The 25,000-nt window shown below is 48.0% G+C and overlaps 1 protein-coding gene across 1 annotated transcript in view; it reads left to right on the plus strand.

Annotated features, from left to right (window-relative positions):
• Nucleotides 1-25,000, plus strand: part of lama1 (laminin, alpha 1) — a gene marked incomplete at its 3' end in the record, with an annotated part of 59,560 nt that overhangs the window by 14,183 nt on the left and 20,377 nt on the right. Inside the window, 25 exon segments of the mRNA XM_080544108.1 lie at nt 209-310; nt 986-1,200; nt 10,370-10,481; nt 10,947-11,057; nt 11,956-12,083; nt 12,334-12,420; nt 12,813-13,024; nt 14,443-14,549; nt 15,725-15,905; nt 16,333-16,469; nt 16,812-17,045; nt 17,282-17,425; nt 19,029-19,208; nt 19,808-19,993; nt 20,138-20,265; nt 20,441-20,561; nt 20,984-21,121; nt 21,595-21,713; nt 22,063-22,152; nt 22,353-22,546; nt 22,926-23,068; nt 23,280-23,378; nt 23,595-23,706; nt 24,081-24,234; nt 24,709-24,919. Of these exon segments, the coding sequence (XP_080400234.1) occupies nt 209-310; nt 986-1,200; nt 10,370-10,481; nt 10,947-11,057; nt 11,956-12,083; nt 12,334-12,420; nt 12,813-13,024; nt 14,443-14,549; nt 15,725-15,905; nt 16,333-16,469; nt 16,812-17,045; nt 17,282-17,425; nt 19,029-19,208; nt 19,808-19,993; nt 20,138-20,265; nt 20,441-20,561; nt 20,984-21,121; nt 21,595-21,713; nt 22,063-22,152; nt 22,353-22,546; nt 22,926-23,068; nt 23,280-23,378; nt 23,595-23,706; nt 24,081-24,234; nt 24,709-24,919 (3,645 nt within the window).

Consider the following 25,000-nt stretch of genomic DNA (forward strand, 5'->3'; position numbering starts at 1 on the left):
TTCACTGTTATTCAGGCTAAATAACACTTTTAGTGGGGTCCTGTAAGTGCTGTTAGCCTGAGTTTGAAAACTGTCTCCCATATCAGCGTCATGTCCAGAGGGGGGTACTTGTACATCAAGCCGTAAGGGCCTGCCCTAAGGGCCGTTAGGCTCGAGAACCATCGGTTCTACTTACTTACTGTCTCCCTTCTCCCGCGTTCATGTGCAGCTGACGTCATACGGAGGGTTCCTGAACTACAGCGTGGCGTACGACGTCTCCGTAGAGAACGTGGACAAGTCTCTGCCGTCACATTTCGATGTGATTATTGAGGTAAGCTGCTCACGGCTTCACACCCGTAGGCTCTTTCGCTTACTTTGAAAATAGTTATTATATTTCATTGCTGTACGTAATATGATACATAGCCTTACAGTCTTACATTTACATTTTGGGCATTTACAAATGCCTTACAAATGCATTTAAGTACGTGAATAATCTAGCCATCAGTCATAGCAAGAAAAAGTAATCTATGCTCGGCAGTCATAATGCTAGAAGATTTTTTTCCCCATTATTTACAGTAGAGAAACTGTATTGAGGGGTAGAGAGGATGAAGAGGTCTTAGCAGCCCACAGCTACAGTTTGAGACAGAATTAGTCAAGATGAATGTGAACAGAATGGCAATAAACTGAAATAACTGAATAAAATCGGAAGACACAGTCCAGCACTAGGCTGAAAAAAAAGGCCTTTGGTTTGAAGTAGAAAAAAATAAATAATAATAAAATAAAATAAATAATCAACACAAACTATCTTCTTTGATTTATTTAATTCTAATTATTATTTAATGTTCAACCCGATTTGTGTTGATTAAACACATTTCATTTATGTAGGATGTAGGCTTTTATTTTCAGTGTATTCATAAGTTGTGGAGTGTTTGAACTTCTCACCGTACATACCTGTTGACCTGTTACTGACCTCTAACCTGACCTGCCTGCTCTCTGGCGCCCCTAGGGGAACGGGAGGACCCTGCGTCAGACTCCGCCCCGCCTGCTCTTCCTCACGCCCCTGAGGGAGCAGCAGGTTGCCGTGGAGATCCTCCCGCAAAGTTTCTTGGACCTGCACACGGACGAGCTGGTGGAGAGAGACGAGCTGATGAGCGTCCTAGCTGACGTGGCCGGGCTGAGAGTCCAGGCCCATCTCAACGCCAGCGCGGAGGGGGCAATACGGTACGCAGGGGAGGGGTCTCAGACAGGGGTGGTCCGCTAGTGGCTCTCTGTCCTCTGGATGGAAGGTGTGGAAGGTGTGGTGTGGCTCAGTTGGAAGAGAGTGGTGCTAATGTGACGGGGTGTATCTTTTCATGAATCACTCTCAGCTGGATGGCTCACGTTCATTTATTGATGACTGCTGTGTAGTTGATTCACTTAGACAAATGTACAAATTGTAAGTCGCTTTGGAGAAAAATGTCTAAATGACTTCAAGGAAAAGTGTCTGCTAAATGACTTCCATGTCGGCGGTTCAACGTTGGCGGCGTCGTCGTGCTGCTTCCTGTCGTCCAGTCACCGAGACGTCGTCACTCCCGGGCTATTTAGCTTGTCCTAGCTAGCGTCTGGTTGCAAACTTCGTATTGTCAAAGGCGAACGCTGCACCTCCAAACATCGTCCTAACAATGGCTACCAGGTTCATACCGCTGTCACAATGTCTCATTTTATATGTGGTGTTCTTGTAGTGACGACAAACAACGTATAAGTAAAACGTTTACTCGGCGCTCTTGTAGCACAATGCAATCACAAGTGTAAACACGCAATCTGGGTCACGGACACAGCATCCGGGTCACGGACACAGCATCCGGGTCACGGACACACCCCGGATATACCACGTCATTAAACCCTTAGAAGGCGCAGTTTATACCTATTTTAGCTATAATTGAACTTGCCCTTTTCTACTCCGTTACATACACCCCCCTTAAATTATACTAAAATGGGGCAACAGCATGAAAACCGGAGGACAGTAAAAAAAAACACAGGAGCGAAAAAAAAACAAACAAATGACAAAACAAAAAAAAACAACGTGGATCTCGAGCACTGATGTACCAAAACTCAACATTATAAATTCTTCCATAAGAAGTGTGTAAGGACAGATTGGTACCAAAACCCGTACTTATCACAGAGGAGAAAGAGATGCCATTTACATCCCACAGTTGTACATAACTTTGCCCTTACAAGAGGATCTCATGACTCTAGGTCACGACTCAGACCGGAAGCAAAATAAATAAAGAAAAAAACTGGATGCACTACGCCCCTACATAGACGCCGCAATGAAACTAAATGCAGAACTTATGAAAGGCTCAGTACTCCCTTTAAGCATCTGCCCTGACATCTCACAAATAAGCCTATTTGGGTTCCTAACACTCCTCCCACATCTCGTGACAACTGATGGAACTTGAGCACTCTGTGAACGTGTGCAAACTACCTGCTCCGGCTCAACCTCAACTAGAATTGGAAGGTCACCATGGGCATCACATCTAGCTTCAGGTGAGTGTACTGTGTCACATACTGTGTCAGGGGGATAATCAGTGTGGCAGTCAGGTACAGAGTCATCAGGAACACTATCCAGCAACTCATCTGGTCGGTCTTCCTTCGAGGCACTTGGCACGGGCATAGTCCCTCCGTTGACTTCTTCCTCATGGATGCTCTCTGCCCCCGCGTGCTCAGGCGACTCCAAGACCCAGTCCCTGGTGCGCAACCGAGAGGCCTCTTCAACATCAGAGGTGACAGAGCCCTGAACACTGGCACAGGAAGCTATAGACTGCGACTCCTCTAGGGATGCCGGGTTCCCATCTTGTTCCGGAACTGTCAAGAAGTCAACCGGAAGCAGCATGTTCCTGTGTACAACCTTCTCTCTATTCGTGACAACATCTCTGATCCTGTACACGTTGATGTCCGATCTCACAGACACCACATCAAAAGGAGTTGATTCCCACCGGTCTGCGATCTTCCTCTTCCCTCTCTCACCTCGATTGGCAAGTAGCACTTTGTCACCAACACCCAACGGCAGTCCTCTGACCTTCCGGTTGTACAGTTTGGCGTGACGATCTTGTTCCCTGATGGCATTCCTTTGAGCGATCTGTGCTGCTTCAGAAAGATCTCTCCTCAGATGTTGCACAAACTCATGACGACTGACAACGGCATCATCCTCCAGCACATGATGAAACATGACATCCACGGGCAGCCGTGGGACCCGTCCGAACATCAGGTAGAATGGCGCGAAGCCCGTGGTCTCATGCACAGTGGAGTTGTAGCAGAAGGTCAGTGTCTGGAGCATCTGTGGCCACCTGGACTTGCTCAGTGGAGGGAGGGCCCTTATCATGCCCCCGAGGGTCCTGTTGAACCTCTCTGTGACGCCGTTGCCCATGGGGTGGTATGGAGTCGTATGGGACTTATGCACACCTGCCATCTCTAGTAGATCTTTTAGAAGCCGACTCTCAAAGTTAGCTCCCTGATCCGAATGGATTCTTTTGGGGAACCCATATATGCAAAAAAACTTGTCCCATAGACAGCGGGCAACTTGTTTCGCAGTCTGGTTCCGACAGGGGAAGGCAAGAGCTACTTTAGAAAAATGGTCCGTAACAACAAGAACATCAATGGTCTTCTTGTCGCTCTGCTCTGCGGTCCAAAAATCGATGCACACTAAGTCCATAGGAGCTGAAGTGCGGATGCTCTCAAGAGGTGCTCGGGCGTGTGGTTCAGGAGTCTTCCCCAAAATACATCTCTGACAGTGCTTCACGTGATTCTCAACATCCCTCTGCATGCCTGTCCAGAAGAATCGTTCACTGGCCAGAGAGGATGATCTTGAGCGACCCTGGTGGCCAGCAGCATCGTGGACTCCATGCAAGACTTGTCGCTTCAGAGCTTCTGGAGTGACGAACTGAAAGATCCTCTTGTCCCTAATGCGGTCTCTCTTCACACGGTAGAGGAGTCCACTACGCACTCTCAACTTCTTCCAGTGTTTCAACAGCCTGAGCACACAGCTAGACTCAGCTGTTCTCTCGTGTGCATTTGGTTTCCTATGTCGCTGCATATAAAAGAGAACCCTGCTCACTACAGCATCTTGTTGCTGGAGATTGTGTAATTGACTCTGTGGGATGGCGATGGAAGGGTCTTCCTCGGGCAATTGCAAATACTCCGGATTAATGTAGGGCAGCTGAGAAACACCCCCAGTACGATGGACGTCCATGACAGCAGACACCTCCTCAGCACTAATGGCACCTCCAGAAGACTCAGGACTCAGGACCTCATCTGTGTCGACATTAGTGTGCTGAACACCTTGACAGTTGGTAGTCAGCCGGAAAGCGTCCTGCACCGTACCAGCCACTACTCCATTCACCTGATCCAGCAAGGACAGGTAAGGCTCCCTCACCAGGCGATGGCTCACACAGGACTTAACAAATGGCTCACGGCTCAGCGCATCAGCGACTATGTTCCTAGGCCCTGGGATATAATTCAGATCGAAATCATATGCAGCAAGTTTGGCCACCCACCTCTGTTCGCATGCATCTAACTTGGGCTTCGTTAGGATGTAGGTCAAGGGGTTGTTATCCGACCACGCTGTGAAATGCACTCCCTTCAGCCAGTGGGAAAACTTCTCGCATACAGCCCACTTCAATGCCAGGAACTCAAGTCGGTGAGCTGGATAGTTCAACTGAGCATGTGACAGCGTCCTACTAGCGAAGGCAACTGGTCTTGCAACTTTATCACCAGGCTGGAGCTGAGAGATGACGGCGCCAATCCCATCGAATGAAGCATCCACTGCTAGGATAAATGGCTTTGCGAAATCAGGATGGGCCAGGGTTACAGAATGCAGGAGATCGCGCTTCAATGTCTCGAAAGCATCCCTACACTCGGGCGTCCAGTCAGCTGGTTTGAGCTTTACAAGATTGTGACATTTCTTCACTGGTTTTCTCCCTCTGCGTGCCTTTTCTCCAGCGTTCTGTCCAGAGAGAAGCTTGAATAGGGGTCTGGCCTTAGAGGAACAATCTTCAATGAAGTGCTGATAGTAAAGCATCATGCCCAAGAAGGACCTAATCTTCTTCTGTGAAGGAGACACCCCATCACTGTCCATCAGATCGGATACCTGTACTTGGCTAATGGCTTCAACCTTCCCAGGGTCCGTCTGCACTCCTGACTCATTGATGATATGGCCGAGAAACCGTACTGATTTCCGCAGAAGATAGCACTTCTTTGGAGCCAATTTGAGATTGTTGTACTTCAAACGAGAGAAAACCATCTCTAGACGCTCGAGTGCCAGCTGTTCTGTAGGAGCGAAGACCATAACATCGTCTAGGTAGCACAATAGACTGGTGAAATTCTGATCCCCAAAGATCGAGAGCATCATCCGCATGAACGTAGCCGGGCTGTTGGACAACCCTTGAGGCATCCGGTTATATTCATGCAGGCCAAAGGGAGAGGAGAACGCAGTGTATTTCTTGTGGTCCTCATGTAAAGGCACGTTGTAGAAACCAGAGGTAAGGTCCATTGTGGAGAAGTAGGCATTACCACCTAGTGCAGCCAGCGCGTCAGCCTGATGAGGCAGCGGATGTGCGTCTTTCGTTGTCCTCGCATTAAGCCATCTGAAGTCCGTACAGATGCGCAACCCTCCATCCTTCTTCCACACAAGAACCAAGGGTGAGGCATATTCGCTGTTGGACTTACGAATTATGCCCTTCTCCTCCATGTCGTTGATGGCAGACCTCAGCTTCTCGTAGTGGTTCGGTGGCACTCTGCGGTAGGGCAGGCGAAATGGCCTCTCGTCCACCAGATGTATCTTGTGCACGAAGTCAGACGCCTCACCACAGTCCAACTTGTGGCGTGAAAAGATTGACTCGTATTTCACAACAAGCTGACAAAGCTTCTCTCTCCACAGGTCAGAGACTTCACACGCGTCCAAGTCTAGGTCGCGTAGACCAAGTTCCTCCAGTGCCTTTCTGATGTCTTCTTTGGGCCTTGCTACAGACTCACCAGTCACGGATTGTGGGGAAGACTGAATGTGGTCGGGCGGGGACAGATCTTCAGCGGCAATGCAGGGGAACACGTCCGCCAATTTGGTGTTTCGCTTCAGCACTACCGGCTCACCGGTGGGATTCACAACCTTCATAGGCAGCCATCGGTCGCCCCACATCGGCGTAACAACTCTGCCAACCAGAACTTTATTCGGTCTGCATCTGGACTGAGTTGGTTCCACAACCACCGTACTGCCCTCTGATATAGGTGCCGACACAGGGAGTCTGCCCCATACAAGATGCTCACTATTTGGCTGTAGCACCACACACTGTTGTAGCTTCAGTGTGCCAACCTTCTCAGGCACTGTCTCACCCCTCCATCTCTCTGTATTGGAAAGGAGAGAGAAGAAGTGATGACAGTCCCCATCACTGCCACCACCATGTTCAGATATCAGCCGCCAATAGCTGTCAGTCTTCCTCATTAACTCTAGGATTTTCTTGATGGCATTACTGCCTAGTATCATGTCATCGGTCTGTCCAGGCACCACAAGCATTGGGATGACCATCTTGCAGTCATACACCACCACATCGACATTGTATATTGCCTTAGGTACAACTCGGTGACCACCACATCCTATAATGATGACATCATCAGCGGGGCATCCTCTCAGATCAGGGTTACGCTGCAAGAGACGCGCCTCCGCAGCCTCGCTAAGCGTGCATGCCATAGAACCACTGTCTATCATCGCTCTAAGAGAGACATCTGCAGCGGAGACAGTGGTGTAGAATAAACTATCAGACCTTTGGACTCTGTGTAGACCTTGAAATACTACTGTCTTGTTCGAAGGCGCTCTGGAGATGAATGACTTGTATGTTGACTCACAATCAGCCATTTCATCATTGGGGGAGATATCAACATGATCTGCACAGTCCTCCCTTGAATGCAGATCTATAAGTTTCCCTGCTGCGCCGACTGGGCACGCCCCTGCATCGGACACTTGGATCTGGGGTGTCCAGGCGAATGGCACTGGAAGCAGAGCCTCTGGTCACGGCAGTGAGTCCAAGCAGAGTGTCTAGCGTCGCCACACACAGCACACGGCAGGTTATTCAGACCCTCAATCCTGGGGGGGCTGGGTCTATACTGCTTGTTTGACATGTCCTTAGCAGGAGCAGACTTCTCCACTAGGACTTTCTCTAGCATTGAGATGATACGTTCAAAGGCCTCTGCCCCCTTGTCTGGGCGAGTATCCTGCTTTTCAGGTGAACACATATCAGTGCCTGACATCTCAACTCTGTTCACTAGCACACCCTCACTGGGCCTTTTACTCACGGCTGCGGCAACACCGTTCGAGCACACCTGAGTGTGGAACTCGTCAAGTACATCTTGGACCTCTACAGCAGTCCACTTATCGATCGTCTTTGATCTGAAAGTCATGGCAAGCTCTTTGGATGGACAGTTCCTGATGAACATACGTGTCACCTCCAGGAGAGGGCACTCAAGTGTTTTACCTTGTTCTTTGAGGCGATCAGTGGCAACATCTGCAGCTTGATTGAGGCGTAGCCAGTAGTCATACGCTTCCTCACCACTCTTCGGCAGCGTGGTGTAGAAGTCGGCTAGGGGGATAGGTGAACAGGGAACAGCAGCAAAATGCTTACGTAGAAGACCATAGATGGCCTCTGGGTTTTCAGCGACATTAATGCCACTGCTCCTCGTCCCATACTTCACTACATCCTTAGCCCTGCCCCTGAGATGGGTGAATATTTCTTCCGCCTGCTGATCTGCTCTGATGTTCGCCTTTTTCACATAACTCCTCATTATGTCTTCCCACTCACGCACATTCACTGCGTCCTTACCATCCCCTCTGAACGTTGGAGGCTCCTTCACCCTCCTGTGAGGTACCAACTGGACTTGGGACAGGTCTAGACTCTGGGTGGATGTATCAGTGGGCGTGGTCTGTGCATGCGCAGTGCTAAGAGGAGTAGCATTGAGGTAGCTAAGAGGGGGTAGCGTTGAGTCAAGGCGTGCAAGTATGCTATCTGCCAGCTGTAGACCAACATCTCTAATTATGTCACTCATCTGGCTCACTACATTAGGTAACTGGAAAGCAGAGATTGGGGATGGGGCATCACTGACCCGTGTGCTCGGTGCATGATCAATGTCGTGGCTCTGAGAAGGAACTGTGTCCCCACTAACTGAAAGGGCCCCAGCAGCATCCTGACTACCCACAACATGAACATCACCCCCCTGAACAGGACTATCATAACTCAACACTGGAATCCCCCTACCTCCACTGAGGAGGATCGCTCTACCCCTCCCAATTAGGGCTGGGTTCAAAAAATCGATTTCCCGATTCAGAATCGATCTTCATTAAAATGAGCGATTATCGATTCCTAAATCCCGAGATCGATTTTTTTTTTTTTTTTTTTTTTTTTTTTTTTGCTTGCAGCTTCAACCCGCAACGAGATCTCGTGCTACAAGAATTGATCATATCTCACGCAACGTGAGGTCTCAACACTAAAATCTAAAAACATGGCGATGGCAGGGACACTCAAGTCACCACCAGGCTTAAAGTCAGATGTCTGGGTGCATTTTGGATTTAAAAAATGTGACGATAGAGATGAGCTGGACAAAAGCAAAGTCATATGTAAATAAAAAGTACATTCATGTAACTGCTTTGGAGTCAATTCGTTGATATGTTTAACAATGCTACATGTTATAGGGTTCCTTGAACCATTTATAGCATTAATTCTGAGAATCTCTTTCATATTCAAGCAAAACATGTATATTTTAACTAGATCGAATCGGAATCGAATCGAATCGAATCGAATCGTGAATCGAATCGAATCGTGAGCTCACTGAGCTGGTGAATCGGAATCGAATCGTTTTGGGAAATCAGTGGCGATACCCAGCCCTACTCCCAATGCTACTGCTTAGTGGCGTACTGAAACATCCTGGTCTGTGGCTCATGTTGAATTATAATTCAATAAAACAGTACTATACAGACTAATCGGATAAAAGACCAGTAAAGAAAAATGTCACCAAAACAGCAATAAAACTAAAATAAATCACAGATCACATTCATTAATTCAACAATCCATTTGTGCATAACATCACCGAATGAACTGAGTGAAACCATACGCCGCCCACCAGACAGCACGCAGGAGCGGTCCAGCAGAGTGATCCAGCAGAGTGGTCCCGGTCAAGGTGAAGAGTTGACTTCAGGTCCACAGGTCACGGCACCAATGTGACGGGGTGTATCTTTTCATGAATCACTCTCAGCTGGATGGCTCACGTTCATTTATTGATGACTGCTGTGTAGTTGATTCACTTAGACAAATGTACAAATTGTAAGTCGCTTTGGAGAAAAATGTCTAAATGACTTCAAGGAAAAGTGTCTGCTAAATGACTTCCATGTCGGCGGTTCAACGTCGTCGTCGTCGTCGTGCTGCTTCCTGTCGTCCAGTCACCGAGACGTCGTCACTCCCGGGCTATTTAGCTTGTCCTAGCTAGCGTCTGGTTGCAAACTTCGTATTGTCAAAGGCGAACGCTGCACCTCCAAACATCGTCCTAACAATGGCTACCAGGTTCATACCGCTGTCACAATGTCTCATTTTATATGTGGTGTTCTTGTAGTGACGACAAACAACGTATAAGTAAAACGTTTACTCGGCGCTCTTGTAGCACAATGCAATCACAAGTGTAAACACGCAATCTGGGTCACGGACACAGCATCCGGGTCACGGACACAGCATCCGGGTCACGGACACACCCCGGATATACCACGTCATTAAACCCTTAGAAGGCGCAGTTTATACCTATTTTAGTTATAATTGAACTTGCCCTTTTCTACTCCGTTACACTAACAACGCTTAAGTTGTTGGTTTGATTCCTGCTGGGACCATTTATATACTGAACATTCTATGCACTCACTGTAATATAAGTTGCTCTGGATAAAAGAGTCAGCTAAACGGTGTATAAGTGATGGTAGCTGGTGAAAGGTGGAACAAGTCGGCAACCAATGAAATTGTTCAGACGTTTATTCAGATTTCATTTTTTTAAATGTTGTTGAAAATCACAACACACACTCGCTAGTCAAGCCAAAATACTGCAACGCAATGGATTTGGTGGTGAGTGATCCTCACTGCTACCTAGTTAACCATAACATTGTTAGCAGGCTCACAAAACAAGCTGTGTTAGTTGACCAGCGAGTGTGTCTTTTCTAGTGATTTTCAACTACGCTGAAATGTATTTAACATTTTCAAAATAACAGTCAGAACATTTGATCGGCTGCCGACTTGTTCCTGGTTTCACCGGCTGCTGTCATGTATCTGCATAACAGTTTAGATGATGAACCCTAGCTAAATTTAAACACAATGTCTCTTTCTTTTTTTTCTTCAAGACTGAGTGAGGTGTCTCTGGACATGGCGGACCCTAACGCAGCGAGCCCAGTCCAGGCTCAGGACGTGGAGCAGTGTGAGTGTCCCTATGGCTACTCTGGGACGTCCTGCGAGGTAAGCACCCCTGTCAAGTCAAGACGGATTTAATGTTGGGACTTTTATTTTGAAAAATTTAAATACATTTCAGCGTTGTCGAAAACCAATGACACACATCGCTAGTCAGCTAACACAGCTGCTTGTTTTGGGAGCCTGCTAACAATGTAAAGTAGTGTTATAGTTAACTAGGTAGCAATGGGGATTTCTCACCGAATCCATTGCATTGCAATGTTTTGGCTTGACTAGCGAGTGTGTTGTGAAACGCATTTCCGTTTTTCAAAATAAAAAGTCTGAACATTTCGATTGGTTGCCGACTTGTCCCCCTTTCATACAGCCGTAACTGTAGCTCCTCGCTCTACGACAGTCGACAACCATCAACAATCAGTTTATACTGTCTCACTGTTTTCTAGTGTCTTGAATCTGTACTGTCTGTCTGTTCTAGTCCTGCGTATCTGGGTTCTAACAAGCGTATGTCTGTTCTAGCACTGTCTACCTGGGTTCTACCGCGTCGGCGGGATCCTGTTCGGAGGCAACTGTCTGCAGTGTGAGTGCAACGACCACGCCTCGGAATGCGACATCAACGGCATGTGTCTGGTGAGTCTCTTCTAGTTATCCTAGCTCGTGTTTAGACAGCGGGAGACCAAAAGCCATAGATATACTAGCCATAGATATACAATCCATAGATATGCAGCGGTACATATACACGTCTATGGCTCTGCCTTGGTCTTAGTCTAGCATAGCTCCTGTTTAGACAGTGGAGGGGGGGGGGGGGTTCAGAGACGTAGATAAATGCACTACATGCACCTGGGTGTAGGGTTGTTGATGGGGCTCACAGTGTGACCTCACCACCTTTAACCACAGCTGTGTGAAATAAGGAGGCGATGTTTAGAGATGTTTGTGTACACCTCCTCACAGCCCAGACGCACACACACACACACACACACACACACACACACACACACGGTCACTGTCTCAGTGGGAGGCAGGGGAAACCAGTGCACGGCACGCAGCCCCCTACACCCCCCTCCCCCCCACACACCCAGTAGGAATGTCCAGGCCCAGGCCTGATGTTGATGACAGTTCTTATGACGGACGGATCTGTTCCTGATCACGTCCCCCTCCGGCTGTGTGACACGCTAGCCTGACTGATGGGCTGTGAGGAGCTTAATGGCTTGTTGCACAGCCGTGTTTGGGTTGCAAGCGCCCGACCCAGGCATCGACAGCATGTCAGTACAACACAGTGTCCGTCAACTAGATGTTAGGGAGCTACTGTATGTTTCAAACCCAGTACTTTACTGCTCTTCTTTGCACAGGCGTAGACTTGATCTCCTGGCCGTTAAGTTGCTATGGTGTGCATTCTGTGGCCACTGTGTGTGTGTGTGTGTGTGTGTGTGTGTGTGTGTATGTGTGAGTGGAGGTTTTTAAGAGTGTGTAGGTGTGTGTGAGAGAGGGGCTGAACTATCTGACACTGTCCCCTTAAATCTTCCCGTAGCACTGTACCCACAATACAACTGGGCCCCATTGCGACCAGTGCCTGCCCGGTTTCTATGGCGATGCCTCCGAGGGCACCGCTGAGGACTGCCAGAGATGCGCCTGCCCGCTGACTGTGGCGTCAAACAAGTAAGTGTGTGTGTGTGTGTGTGTGGGTGTGTGTGTGTGTGTGCGAGTGTGCGTGTGAGCGAGAATGCGTGTCTGTGTGTGTGTGCGTCCGCGCGTCTGCCTGTCGTGCCAAGTCTGCCAATGCTCCGTTCACCCACCAACCGTCTCCATGGTGACAGTATAGGTCACACATGCACGTCCAGGGGAGAGGAGGGGTGTTAGAAGGAGCTATGTGAGTGAGGTCCATTTACCAGGCTTGTCTTGTCTTCAGTTTCAGCCCCACCTGTGTCCTTGAGGAACCTGGGAAGATGGCATGTGACCAATGCCAGCAGGGCCACACCGGGACTCACTGTGAGAGGTGAGGCCAAAACAAAGTTTAGCAGACGCTTTTATCCAAAGCGATTTTGCAACAAATACATTTGTCTAAGTAAGTGAATCACCTATCCGTCAGTCATCGTAAGTAAAAGTAATCTATGCTAGGACCAGTCGAAATGCTAGAGGAAGGAAGGAATTGCCTTTTTCTTTTTTCTTTTTTTAACAGTAGACAAACTGTACAGGGGGGTAGTGGGGATGAGGAGGTATTTTAGTTAGATTGAACCTTATATTGTGTGTCAGGTAGAAAGACACTTCCATTCGCTAATAATGAGCCAGATATTTACAGTTTTGGTTTTAACAATGTTGTGGTGACAATGTTAACCTCTGAACTCAACCCTCATTCACCCCCCCCCCCCCCCCCCCCCACACTCCTAGATGTGCTAATGGTTACTACGGCAACCCGACGGTAGCAGGCCAGGGGTGTGCGTTGTGTGAGTGTAACGGGAACGTGGACCCCCGGGAGCCCGGTCACTGTGACGCCGTCACCGGAGAGTGTCTGAAGTGCACGGGACACGCCAACGGAACGCGCTGTGAGAGGTGTGAGGACGGTTACTACGGCGACGCCGTCACCGCCAAGGACTGCAGAGGTAAGAGCCAGATGATGATGACGATGACGCTGATGATGATGATGATGATGATTGGCCTAGTAGTGGATAGTGAGTTGGACTGGTGATCAGAAGGACATTTGAACAAGAGTTCAAATCCCACCTGGGAACACCACCACTAGTGTGCCCTTGGGTAAGGCACTTAGCCCTAAATTACTCCAGGGAGACTGTATCCCTGTAATCACTACTTGTAAGTCGCTTTGGTCAAAAGTGTCTTGCTAAAATGGTAGATTGATTGAATTCCAACACTACCTAGTCCCCACACAGTCTGCTACACATGCGATACACTACCAGAAACATCCCTCACCGGTCGCCACCCAGACATACTGAAGTAACAGTGAACAGGACACAGATTCAACTCTACTCCACCACTACGCAAGACTGACCTGACCCTAACCCTCTTACATTCTGGGGAGAGTCCCTCACTGGAATGCTGACGAACACGGTTTCAGATTAAATCTGAACTCTGATCTCTGACCTCTACGTGCCTCCCTTGACCCCCTCCCCTTAACCCTAACCCTAACCCTCCCCCCCGGTTCCTCGTCCCACCCGTCCCAACCTTCCTATCTAACAACATGGTCTGTTATGGGTCAGGCATCTCAGGTTTCAGCAGGTCAAGGGTTAAACCCCCATCCTCTGCCTGAATATGATAACGGGCATGGAACTTGGCCTCTCATGGCAGTTTATGTGAGGTCTTATAACCACCACGTGACCCTCTATAATCCCCTTGGCCCTGGGATGGGGTGGTAATACCACAGCTTTGGTTCTCAGCCTTGGCTGTACTGTATGACGGTGTTTGGATTGTTCTTGTGTTAAATGTGAATACATTGACTTTGTAAGTAATTCTGGGACTTATTTCTCCTTTCCTTCATACTTTTTTTTTGGTCAGTATGGCTGTGAAATAGGTCTTAAATGATGTAAAAAATAGTTACATTTGACGTATTAAAACCTGCAAGAACCCTCCTGGTTAGCATTCCAGAGACATGAACGTTAGCACGGACTCTGTATCAGTACGAGCCTTAGCATGGAATTCTTATATTGGTTGAGCGATAATATCATGTGAGCATTCATGAGGATTCAGTCATTGCCCTAGAACGGAGCTGATGTGTGTACTATTGCACTGTCAACATGGTATAACAGAACACTGTGGAGGAGGTGGAACGTGTGTCGATTAGGTTCGCCATGAGAGAAAAACTAGAAGAAAATATGTAGTAGAAGAACCATTAACATAGTGCCATCTAGGGGTGAACCGTGAAACAGCAAGTCTTAAATCGTGTCAAATAAAATAAAACCTATACAGTATATATATTTTTAAAAATACTATTAATAAAAAAACAAAACCTATTCATAAAACCTATTCAACATCATGACTGTGTGTGTATTTGTCTGTTTTGCCCCAGCGTGTGGTTGCCATGGTAATGGCTCCTACTCGGGAGTGTGTGAGTTGAGGAGGGGACAGTGTGACTGCAGACCCAACGTAGTGGGAGAGAAGTGTGACCAGTGCCAGGTATGAATCCTCTCTCTACACATCTCTGTCCTCTCTCCAACTAGACCTGAATGGGCTGTCTTTCTTATCTTCTTTTTTGTAATGTTTTATTTATTTTTTAACCTAAACATGTGAAGTAAAATTTGAGTCGTAAACCCAAGTTAATTTTGCAGTTAGCTACTGTGGCTCATTTTCAAATGTCTGTGTTATGCCTTCCAACCACTTTGCTTCAAACATACACAGTACACACACACACACATACTCACACACACACACACACACACACACACACACACACACACACACATGCACACACACACACACCCCTCTTTCTGGAATGAGCATTTGGAAAGGCTACAGTTCTCTGTTGGTGTCCAAGTTCTCGCTCTGCACCCCCCCCCCCCCCCCCCCCCCCCTCCATTCCCCGCTTCCATGTTGTAATAGCCCCCAGCTGGTGGGGGAGGCAGCCCAATGATCTGGATGTTATTCATCATATCAGATTGGCCGCTCACACCCGGGCTGACAGACACTGGCAGATGAAGGATGAGAGATTGAGGCGTGAGATGAGTTGGGTGGACGCAGGGCTAGTTTAGACTTGGCTGAAGGGGTAGAAAGGGCGAGGGCATGTCCTAAACTAAAATCTGCTCAACTCATTGCACACGTCTGTCAGTCTGACCACATCTGACTAGTCCAGGCATCAGTGTGACTTTGTGTGATTAAGGGCTTTTAAAGTGGAATGATTTGTGACTGTGAGCCCCAATAAAGTATTCTGTGTTGATTCGTGGTCCAGTGGTCCAGCATTGCGGCCTACACATATGCGCACACATATGCCCATGTCGGCATGGGTTGGAATCCGGCCCATGCCCTGCTGATGTCCTTCTCCTCCTTACTTTCCTGTCTACCTTCACTAACTCTATCCAAGAACATGACAAATATGACTGGGACTGCCCCACTCAGGAAAAAAACGAATAATGCAAATAATATTCCACACATGTGTTGCCAGGTGGGCTTCCATGGCCTCCTCAAAAAAGAATAATGCAAATAATATTCCACACGTGTGTTGCCAGGTGGGCTTCCACGGCCTCCTTAAAAAAAGAATAATGCAAATAATATTCCACACGTGTGTTGCCAGGTGGGCTTCCACGGCCTCCTCAAAAAAGAATAATGCAAATAATATTCCACACGTGTGTTGCCAGGTGGGCTTCCACGGCCTCCTCAGTGGGCGGGGCTGTGTGTCGTGTAACTGCAGTCTGTCAGGCTCCCTGTCCCCTGCCTGTGAAGAGGACGGCCGGTGCCACTGCATCACGGGCGTGGCAGGAGCCAAGTGTGACCGCTGTCACCATGGTTACTACAACTACCAGGACGACGGCTGCACGCGTAAGGACGACTTTGCTGGACGGACTGTTTATTCACTTGTTCTGTTTGTGTCCGTTTATAACTCACCTCTCTATCTCCCCTTCTTCTTTTGCCTCTTCTCCTCTCTCTCCCCTTCTCCTCTCTCTCTCTCTCCTTCTCCTCTCTCTCTCTCCCCTTCTCCTCTCTCTCTCCCCTTCTCCTCTCTCTCTCTCTCCCCTTCTCCTCTCTCTCTCTCCTCTACTTCCTCTCTCTCCCCTTCTTCCTCTCTCTCCCCTTCTCTTTCTCTCTCTCCTTCTCTCTCCTTCTCTCTCTCTCTCTCCTTCTTTCTCTCTCTCTCCCCATCTTCTCTCTCTCTCCCATTCGTCTCTCTCTTTCCCCTTCTTCTCTCTCTCCCTTTCTTCTCTCTCTCTGTCTCCCCTTATTCTCTCTCTCCCCTTCTCTCTATCAGGGTGTCAGTGTTCCCACACCCATGGTAACTGTAACCCAGAGACCGGGGAGTGTATCTGTCCTCCCCATACCAAGGGGGACAAGTGTGAGCTGTGTGAGGAAGGTCACTGGGGACATGATACGGTGACAGGCTGCAAGGTAAACACACACCACCCTGCCAATACATTGCATTACATTAGACATTTTTGGCATTTAGCAGACGCTTTCATTCAAAGCGCCGTCTATCCGTCAGTCATCATAAGGAATAGTCATCTATGCTAGGACCAGGGGTCATTGACATATGATAATACCTGTTATAATACCTATATGTATGATAATACCTATGTTATAATACCTATATATATGATAATACCTATATATATATATATATATATGATAATACCTATGTTATAATACCTATATATATATATATATATATATATATATATATATATATATATATACAGTATATATATGATAATATGCCATCCTTGTCTCTAGTCATGTGACTGCAGTGAGGCTGGAGGCTCCGCCTCCCAGTGTGACCTCACCAGCGGGCAGTGCCCCTGCCGTCCTGGGTTCTCAGACCAGAAGTGTGACCGCTGCAGCATGGGCTTCCGGGGATACCCAGAATGCACTGCGTGCAACTGCGACGTGAACGGCACCAAAGAAGAGTTCTGTGACGAGAACCTGGGCTTATGTGGCTGTGAGGACCCGGGGTCCTGTGTCTGCAAGGTACTGGACCTGTGTGTGTGTGTGTGTGTGTGTGTGTGTGTGTGTGTGTGTGTGTCCAGTAGCAGTGGTTAAGAAACTGCAAGTGTAAGCATTTTCTCTATTTCACACATGTAACATGAGAACATGTATCAGATATGTGAACAGTGCTTTGTGATTTGTGATATACTGTAATTGTTGCCCGATGAAGATGTTGTTTTGTGTTTTATTAACCCCCCACCCGGTTCTGTGGTTGCCAGGACAACGTGGGCGGCGGGGGCTGCGACGAGTGTAAGAACGGGACGTTCGGCCTGTCGGGGGCCAACCCAGCGGGGTGCAGCCCCTGCTTCTGTTTCGGGGTCTCCTCGGTCTGCGAGGAGCTCGGAGGACTGGTCAGGGTTCCGGTGAGTTGGCACAGACCACATTCACTTCAACATCCCAATAATGATAATAGTGAAAATACCACCGCTCATCCATAATCAGATTTAACTGAGGTGCTGGAGCTGAAGAGTATCAAATGGAATAAAAAGAGGAAACAGCATCCGTACACTCAAAACAGTGCAGAAATCTTGTTGTTTTGAGTGTGTGGATGCTGCTTCTTTTCAAACATCCCAGTAATGACATAAAGACGTGATGACATAATAATGACATGGAAATAAACTACAATAAGTTAACGAATAGGAACCACATGGACATGGTTCTCTTCAGTTCTGGGAAAGTTTCATCGTTGGTTCGTTGGCATGACAACACTTGATGACACACACTTGGATAACATGTTTACCCACATGAATCCCTTTGGGGAAATGTGTCTCGCATCTCCCATCAAACAAACAGTGTTGTCTATTAAGACAAAAAAAGCCTTTGGATTTACGTAAAATAAATTGTGTACGTCATCAGTTCTGCATGACCGAGATGTGTTGAATCAACACATGAACATGAAACAAAAATGAATAAATCGAAGAAGATCTTCATTATGTGGGAACCGATGTCCGATGTCCAATGAATGTAAATCCAAAGGCTTTTTTTTTCAGTACAGTAACTATAAAACTATAAAACAACAACAACAACAACAAAGTAACCGCACAGTCTGAGCGGAACTAGAACGCGGGCTCCCACGGTGTCAGGAGCTGGCGGAGGAACAGTCTATCTGCAGGCTTGTTAGACTGCGGCGCGCTGACACAGAATGGTTCTAATTAGAGTCGTTTTAGAGACGTTTAATTGGTGACAATAAAGGCGAATGGTGATGCCCTGACAGATGCTTCACACACGGGCCTACCGCAGGCCCATCTGTCGTAGGCGGGCACACACGCACACGCACGTAGACACACGCACTCGCACGCACGCACACACACATACACACACACACACACACACACACATACACAGACACAGACACACACACAGACACACACACACACACACACACACACACACATACACAGACACAGACACACACACACAGACACACACAGATACATACACACAGACACACACACACACACACACACACACATACATACATACATACACACGTAGGCACACACACACATACAGTACACACGCACAGACACACACACACACACACATACACACACGCAGTACTCTGGCATCGTATACATGGTATCTGTGCCACGCTAACGCCTGCTGTTCACAGCCTGGTGCATATTGCCACCTCAAGGACACACGTGCTCTGTGTTGCATTTAATACGGGCACTCAAAGGGACGCCTCCAGCCAAATTAATCAGAGAGAGAGGACCCCAGATGTGGCGTTGGTTTTTTGTCTGGTGGTGATTAATTGAGAAAAAAAAACGCAGCTGAGCTGGCTGTACGAGTGATGATGTGAGAAGAAGTGTGTGTGTGTGTGTTTGTGTATGCGTGTGCGTGTGTGTGTGCGTGTGCGTGTGCATGTGCGTGTGTGTGTGTGTGTGGATTAGTAGATGTGTATGTGTGTGTGGGTGTGTTGTGTGTCGTTGTGGTGATTAGTGGATGTGTTTTCCCTCCACCCAGATCACCCTGGGCGCAGACCCGGAGCTCTTGCGTGTGGTCAGTCAGAGTAACCTGCAGGGTGTAGTGGAGGGGGTCTACCACCAGGAGGCAGACATGCTGCTGGACACCAGAGAGCTCCAGACAGCCACGCTGGCCGGACCCTTTTACTGGCGACTGCCCTCCCAGTACCAGGGGAACAAGGTAGGACGAACACACAAGTCAACACATACAGTAGGGGAAGAAAGAGTGAACTCTGATGATGTTGGTTCCCCACTTGTGTTCTATCTATACAGCACCCTCAAAGAAAGTACTGTCTCATAGTTTGTTGTTGATGATGACTGATGTATAGATTATTCACTTACTTTAGACAAAATGTACTTGTTGTAAATCGCTTTGGATAAAAGTGTCTGCTAATTGTTTAAAATAGAAAATAGAAAATAGAAATATGAAATAACTGAAATAAATAATATACCTGCTCTGTCAGGTAAAAACATAGAAATACTATCAATAACTTGTTTTTTTTACATTTTTACCATTTAGCAGATGCTTTTATCCAAAGCGATTTACAATGAGAGATTACAGGGACAGTCTCCCTGGAGTAACTTAGGGCTAAGTGCCTTAAGTGCCCCCGAGGCGGCTCTTATAGTAGGTAAAAAAGGCACGGCTGTTCTAGTGTTAATCAAGGGCACACTAGTGGTGGTGTTCCTAGGTGGGATTTTCTAGTCCAACTCACTCTCCACTAGGCCACCACTAACTACCCCTCAACCTTAACTCTCCTTCTTCTTCTCTCTCTCCTCCAGTTGTTGTCGTATGGAGGGAGGCTGTGGTACCTGGTGACGTTCTACGCCGCCGAGGCGTCCGGGCTGGCCAACCACGAGCCCCAGGTCCTGATCCGAGGAGGACACCTCAGGAAGTCAGTCATCTACATCGACATGGTCGCCCCCGACAACGGGGTCAAAACGCGTCACGACGTGCCACTGACGGAGGTAAACAAATACAATACGATAAAACGTTATTCGTCGGTCTGTAAGAACAGGGAAATGTTTCCTTTTTCAGAGTATTTTTCTGTGTGAATGAGAGTGAACCAGTCATTGGGTGTAGTTCAGTCTGTTTGTGTTTCTCTCCGACAGCACAAGTGGAAGTACTTTAACTCAGTGTCGGAGAAGGCTGTCAGCCACGCTGACTTCATGTCCGTCCTCAGTAACATAGAGTACATCATCATCAAGGCTGCCTATGGCACTGGGCTGCAGCAGAGCAGGTCAGCACACACGCATACACACACACACACACACACAAATCATATACACACACACACACACACACACACATGCGCACACACAAAATCATATACACACACACACACACACACACACACTTAAGACAGTTGGGATAACTGTTTCCATCCAATCTGACATACCTCTGTGTCCGTGTAGGATCTCTAACATCACCATGGATACGGCTCTGGATGTGGAGGAGGGGTCAGAGGGCATGGAGGTGGCACGGCTCATCGAGTCATGTGACTGCCCTCCCGGGTACGCTGGACTGTCCTGTCAGGTGAGAAAATCACTGTTGGCCGTTTAGTGGCGTAGCACAGATTCTGGCCATCAACATATCCTGCCATGTCATCCCTCCTCTCTCTCACCCATCCTTCCTGTCTTTAATCTTTACTGTCTCTCTCCCAATAAAGCAGAAATGCCCTAAAAACATACACATTTTTTTTTTTAAATCACTGTTGTTGTGGCCTGGGGTGGTCCAGTGGTCTAGCACCATGACCTAACAGTGCACACACATCATTGTTTATTTACTGGTGTATGAAGGTAACCTGGACTCATTTGGGGCTATCTGAATATCTTCACTACCCTACCATCTTCACCACCTTTTGACCGATATAGAAGTTCCTAGACATCATATGCAGGCGTTTGATGGGTTTGATGGTCTAAATGTGAACCTTCCTCCCTCTGGGTGTTGTCCTCCAGGAGTGTTCCCCAGGATACTACCGCCAGCGGCTGACAGAGCTGGAGGTCAGGGGGAGGCGGCCCCTCATCCAGCCCTGCGTGCCCTGCCAGTGTAACAGCCACAGCCTGGCCTGCGACATGGACACCGGGGAGTGCACGGTACTGTCCCTTCATACTGTCCCTGCTGTATCATGAGTACTGTCCCTTCATACACTCATACATAGATTACTTTTGATGTCATGATGACTGATGGATAGATGATTCACTTACTTAGACAAATGTGACACGGTCTGGTGAAAAGGTCCGCCTGTCGGCAATCGTAATTGTTTTCGTATTACGAAAGTTTAAGTGTTGAAGAGCCTACTCAATAACAGTTTTAGAATCACTAAATACTTATAATTTGTGAATTATATATATACAGTATATCTATATTAGCATTGTGACTGCCAATGGCCCCTGGTTGTAGCATAGATTGTTGCTTATGATGACTGATAGTGTAGATGATTCACTTACTTTAGAGAAATGTATTTGTTGTAATTCGCTTTGGATAAAATTGTCTGCTAAATGTAAAAAATGTCAATGTAAATGGCTCTAGGTTTAACCCTTCCCCACCCTGTCCCTCCCTCCTCCAGGGCTGCCAACACAACACCACAGGGGACCACTGTAACGCCTGTGCCCCAGGGTATTATGGGAAGGTGAAAGGCTCTGTGAGTGACTGCTCTCTGTGCGCCTGCCCCCTGAAAGAGAACAGGTACCTGTCACACACACACACACACACACACACACACACACACACACACACACACACACAAACACACACACACACACACACACACACACACACCTCAACTCAGTCACCCCTATCCCCTACATACACTCTTATTACTAATCCTAACTCTAACTCTACCACACTGATTTTACCACACTGTCATGGTGTGAATTGAGTACGTCGTAACCCTTTTACAATGCAGACCTCTCGACAGTAGAGGGCATGATGTTCTCACAGTGTGTGACTGTGTGTGTGTTTGTGTGTGTGTGTGTGTGTTTGTGTGTGTGTGTGTTTGTGTGTGTGTGTGTGTGTGTGTGTGGTTTCTCTGTAGTTTCAGCCCCACCTGTGCCCTGGAGGGTGTGGCGGGAGACTTCCGCTGTAACAGCTGTAACCCTGGCTATGAGGGCCGCTACTGTGAGAGGTAAGAGAGATGAGCCACCATGCTGTCCCCTGCTGATCATACTGGACATACCATCTCAAATACAGGGAGCTGGAAGGCTATAGCTAGATTGACCAAAATGTGTGTCTCTCTCTTTCTCTTTCTGTCTCTCTTTCTGTCTCTCTCTCTCTCTCTCTCTCTTTCTCCCTCCCTCTCTCTCCCCCCCCCACCCTCCGCCACAGGTGTTCTGTGGGTTACTACGGTAACCCCTCCTCCCCGGGGGGCCGGTGTGAGGAGTGTCAGTGCAGTAAGTCGGGGTCTCTCCACCCGGTGTGTGACTCTCTGACGGGGCAGTGTGAGTGTAGGACGGCCGTGAGAGGACACCTGTGTGACGAGTGTGAGCACAGACACGTCCTGGAGGAGGAGCAGTGTGTGTGTGAGTATAGACCACCTGGGTCACACACATCTTACCTGACACTCACGCACAGGCATGCACGCGTGCACGCTCACACACACACACACATTTTAACTCGTACAAAATGTACAAAACAGAGGCTAATATTCCTCCTCTCCTCTGTCGCCTTTCTCTCTCTGTGTCTCCCTCTCTCTCTCTCTCTCTCTCTCTCTCTCTCTGTGCCTCTCTCTCTTTCTCTCTCTGTCTCTCTCTCTCTCTCTCTCTCTGTCTCTCTCTGTCTCTCTCTCTCTCTGTGTCTCTCTCTCTCTATCTCTCTCTGTCTGTCTCTCTCTCTCTATCTCTCTCTGTCTCTCTCTCTCTATCTCTCTCTCTCTCTCTCTCTGTCTCTCTATCTCTGCAGCCTGTGATGATGACTGTACTGGTGTCCTGCTGGACGACCTGGAAGCAGTGGAGCGCTCCTTCCTGTCTGTCAACCTGTCAGGGGTCATCCTGGCGCCCTACAGCGTGCTGGTGGGCCTGGAGAACGACACGAGAGACGTCGAGGTGAGAGGTCAACCGCAGATGACCTTCGACCCCCCTAAAAACCCTTTCACCTAATCTAATTGTATCTATGCAATTCTTAATCTCTGACGTTATTACGCACAAATTAGTTTGAAGTCAGCTCAACTCAAACTTGAACTCTGTGTTCAGCTAACCTCTGAGATAGAAAAAAGAATGCTAGTGTAATGACAGTGTCTCTGTGTTTCTCCTCCAGACTCTGATGTCCTGGGAGAAGACTCCCTCGTATCACCTGAACAAGGCTGCGGAGGACCTCACCACCCTGACTAAGAACATCGATGGACTGCTACAGGAGGTAAGGCGACGTCTGACTCATCAGACCCAGATTAAGACTAGTCCTAGACCGAAAGAGCACGTTCCATAGAGAATCTCCTTTTGGAAGTGCTTTGTAGTCCAAGAATAATGTTTAATGTAATGTAACAACGTCAAGGAAACAGTTCTCAAGTGGTGTTTCTGATTCCTCTAACTGTGTCGTGTATTTCCTGTCCCGACCTGCCTCCTGATTGGCCAGTCCACACTGGTGTCAGTGGATGTAGAGGAAGTGGGCCAGTCCACAGAGGACCGTCTCACCCAGGGTGCACTGCTCCTGAAGCACATCTCCGACATTCAGACCAGCATCCAAGGTACAACACTACACACTCAACATGTTATACTGCTGAATTATTTTTTACTTTTTAAAATGTTATTTAACCTATATTTAGCCAGGTTAAGTCTCACTGATATTTAAAAATCTCATTTTACACAAGAGGCCTGGCCAAGAAAGCAGCATAAAAAAATGACAGACACACATTACATAATACATTACAAATAAAGATGAAAAAAGAAAAGACAGATCAAGTTTCACAATGAAGGTAGACAAGATTATTTCATTTACATGGATATCGACACATAGTTAACATTCAGCCTCACGCTCAATGTACTGAGCGATATATTGGGAAATGCCTAGTTGGTTTGTGTCCCATGCCAATCTCCTCTCCCCTGCTTGTGATTGGCCCAGCCCTGGCGGAGAAGGCAGGCCTTCTGAACCGGACAGAGGAGGACATGGATGAGACCAACAGCACACTGCTGCTGGAGCAGGTGGAGGCCATGTTGGAAACCATCAAGGGCATAGACCTCTCCCATGGCAACGCCAGCGTAACCAAGGAACACAGGTGAGTTTGTCCATAAGACAGTAACGTCATCTTAGGTGTGGTTGTTGCTGAACTGACTGGTAACGTCAACAGACCATGCTGTGATTCTCGATTTGTTCTGTGGTTTGTGGCGGTGTGTGTGTGTGTGTGTGTGTGTGTGTGTCGTGTGTGAATCCCTTAACGACTTAAGTGTTGATGATCACTTCACAAATTAACTCTGGTTGTATCAATATGGGGCGGCTGTGGCTCACGATCTAACGATCGCAAGGCCGGCGGTTCGATATCCGGCTGGCCATGTGTCGAGGTGTCCTTGGGCAAGACACCGAACTCCAAATTGCTCCCAATGAGCGGGCCGGCACCTTGCATGGTAGCTTGCCACCTTTGGTGTGTGAATGTGTTCATGAATGAGTGAATGAGTGGCCATTGTGAAGAGCTTTGAAATAAGACGCTATATAAGTCAGTCCATTGAACTGTGGTTGCATCTGTCTGTCACAGTGCTGCTGTGGCCCTCCTTCGGAAGGTCCAGAAGAGCCTCCGGGAGCCCCAGGCAGCGCGAGAGTCCCAGACCCGGGCCATCGCCTCCAGGCTGTCACAGCACCACCTCCAGCTCCGGGACGCCCAGGCCTTGCTGGCCACAGCCAAGGACCACAACAACCACACGGGGGCGCTGTGGGTCACCATCAGCAGCAACATGGCAGAGTACCAGGTCTGTAGAAGAGTACAGTAGAGTACAGTAGATACATATATGCTGCTATTCTGACCATAGCCTTCCTTACTGCCTTCCTTA

Source organism: Nansenia antarctica, assembly GCF_963989245.1.
Source record: "Nansenia antarctica genome assembly, chromosome: 13".
Taxonomy (NCBI): Eukaryota; Metazoa; Chordata; class Actinopteri; order Argentiniformes; family Microstomatidae; genus Nansenia; species Nansenia antarctica.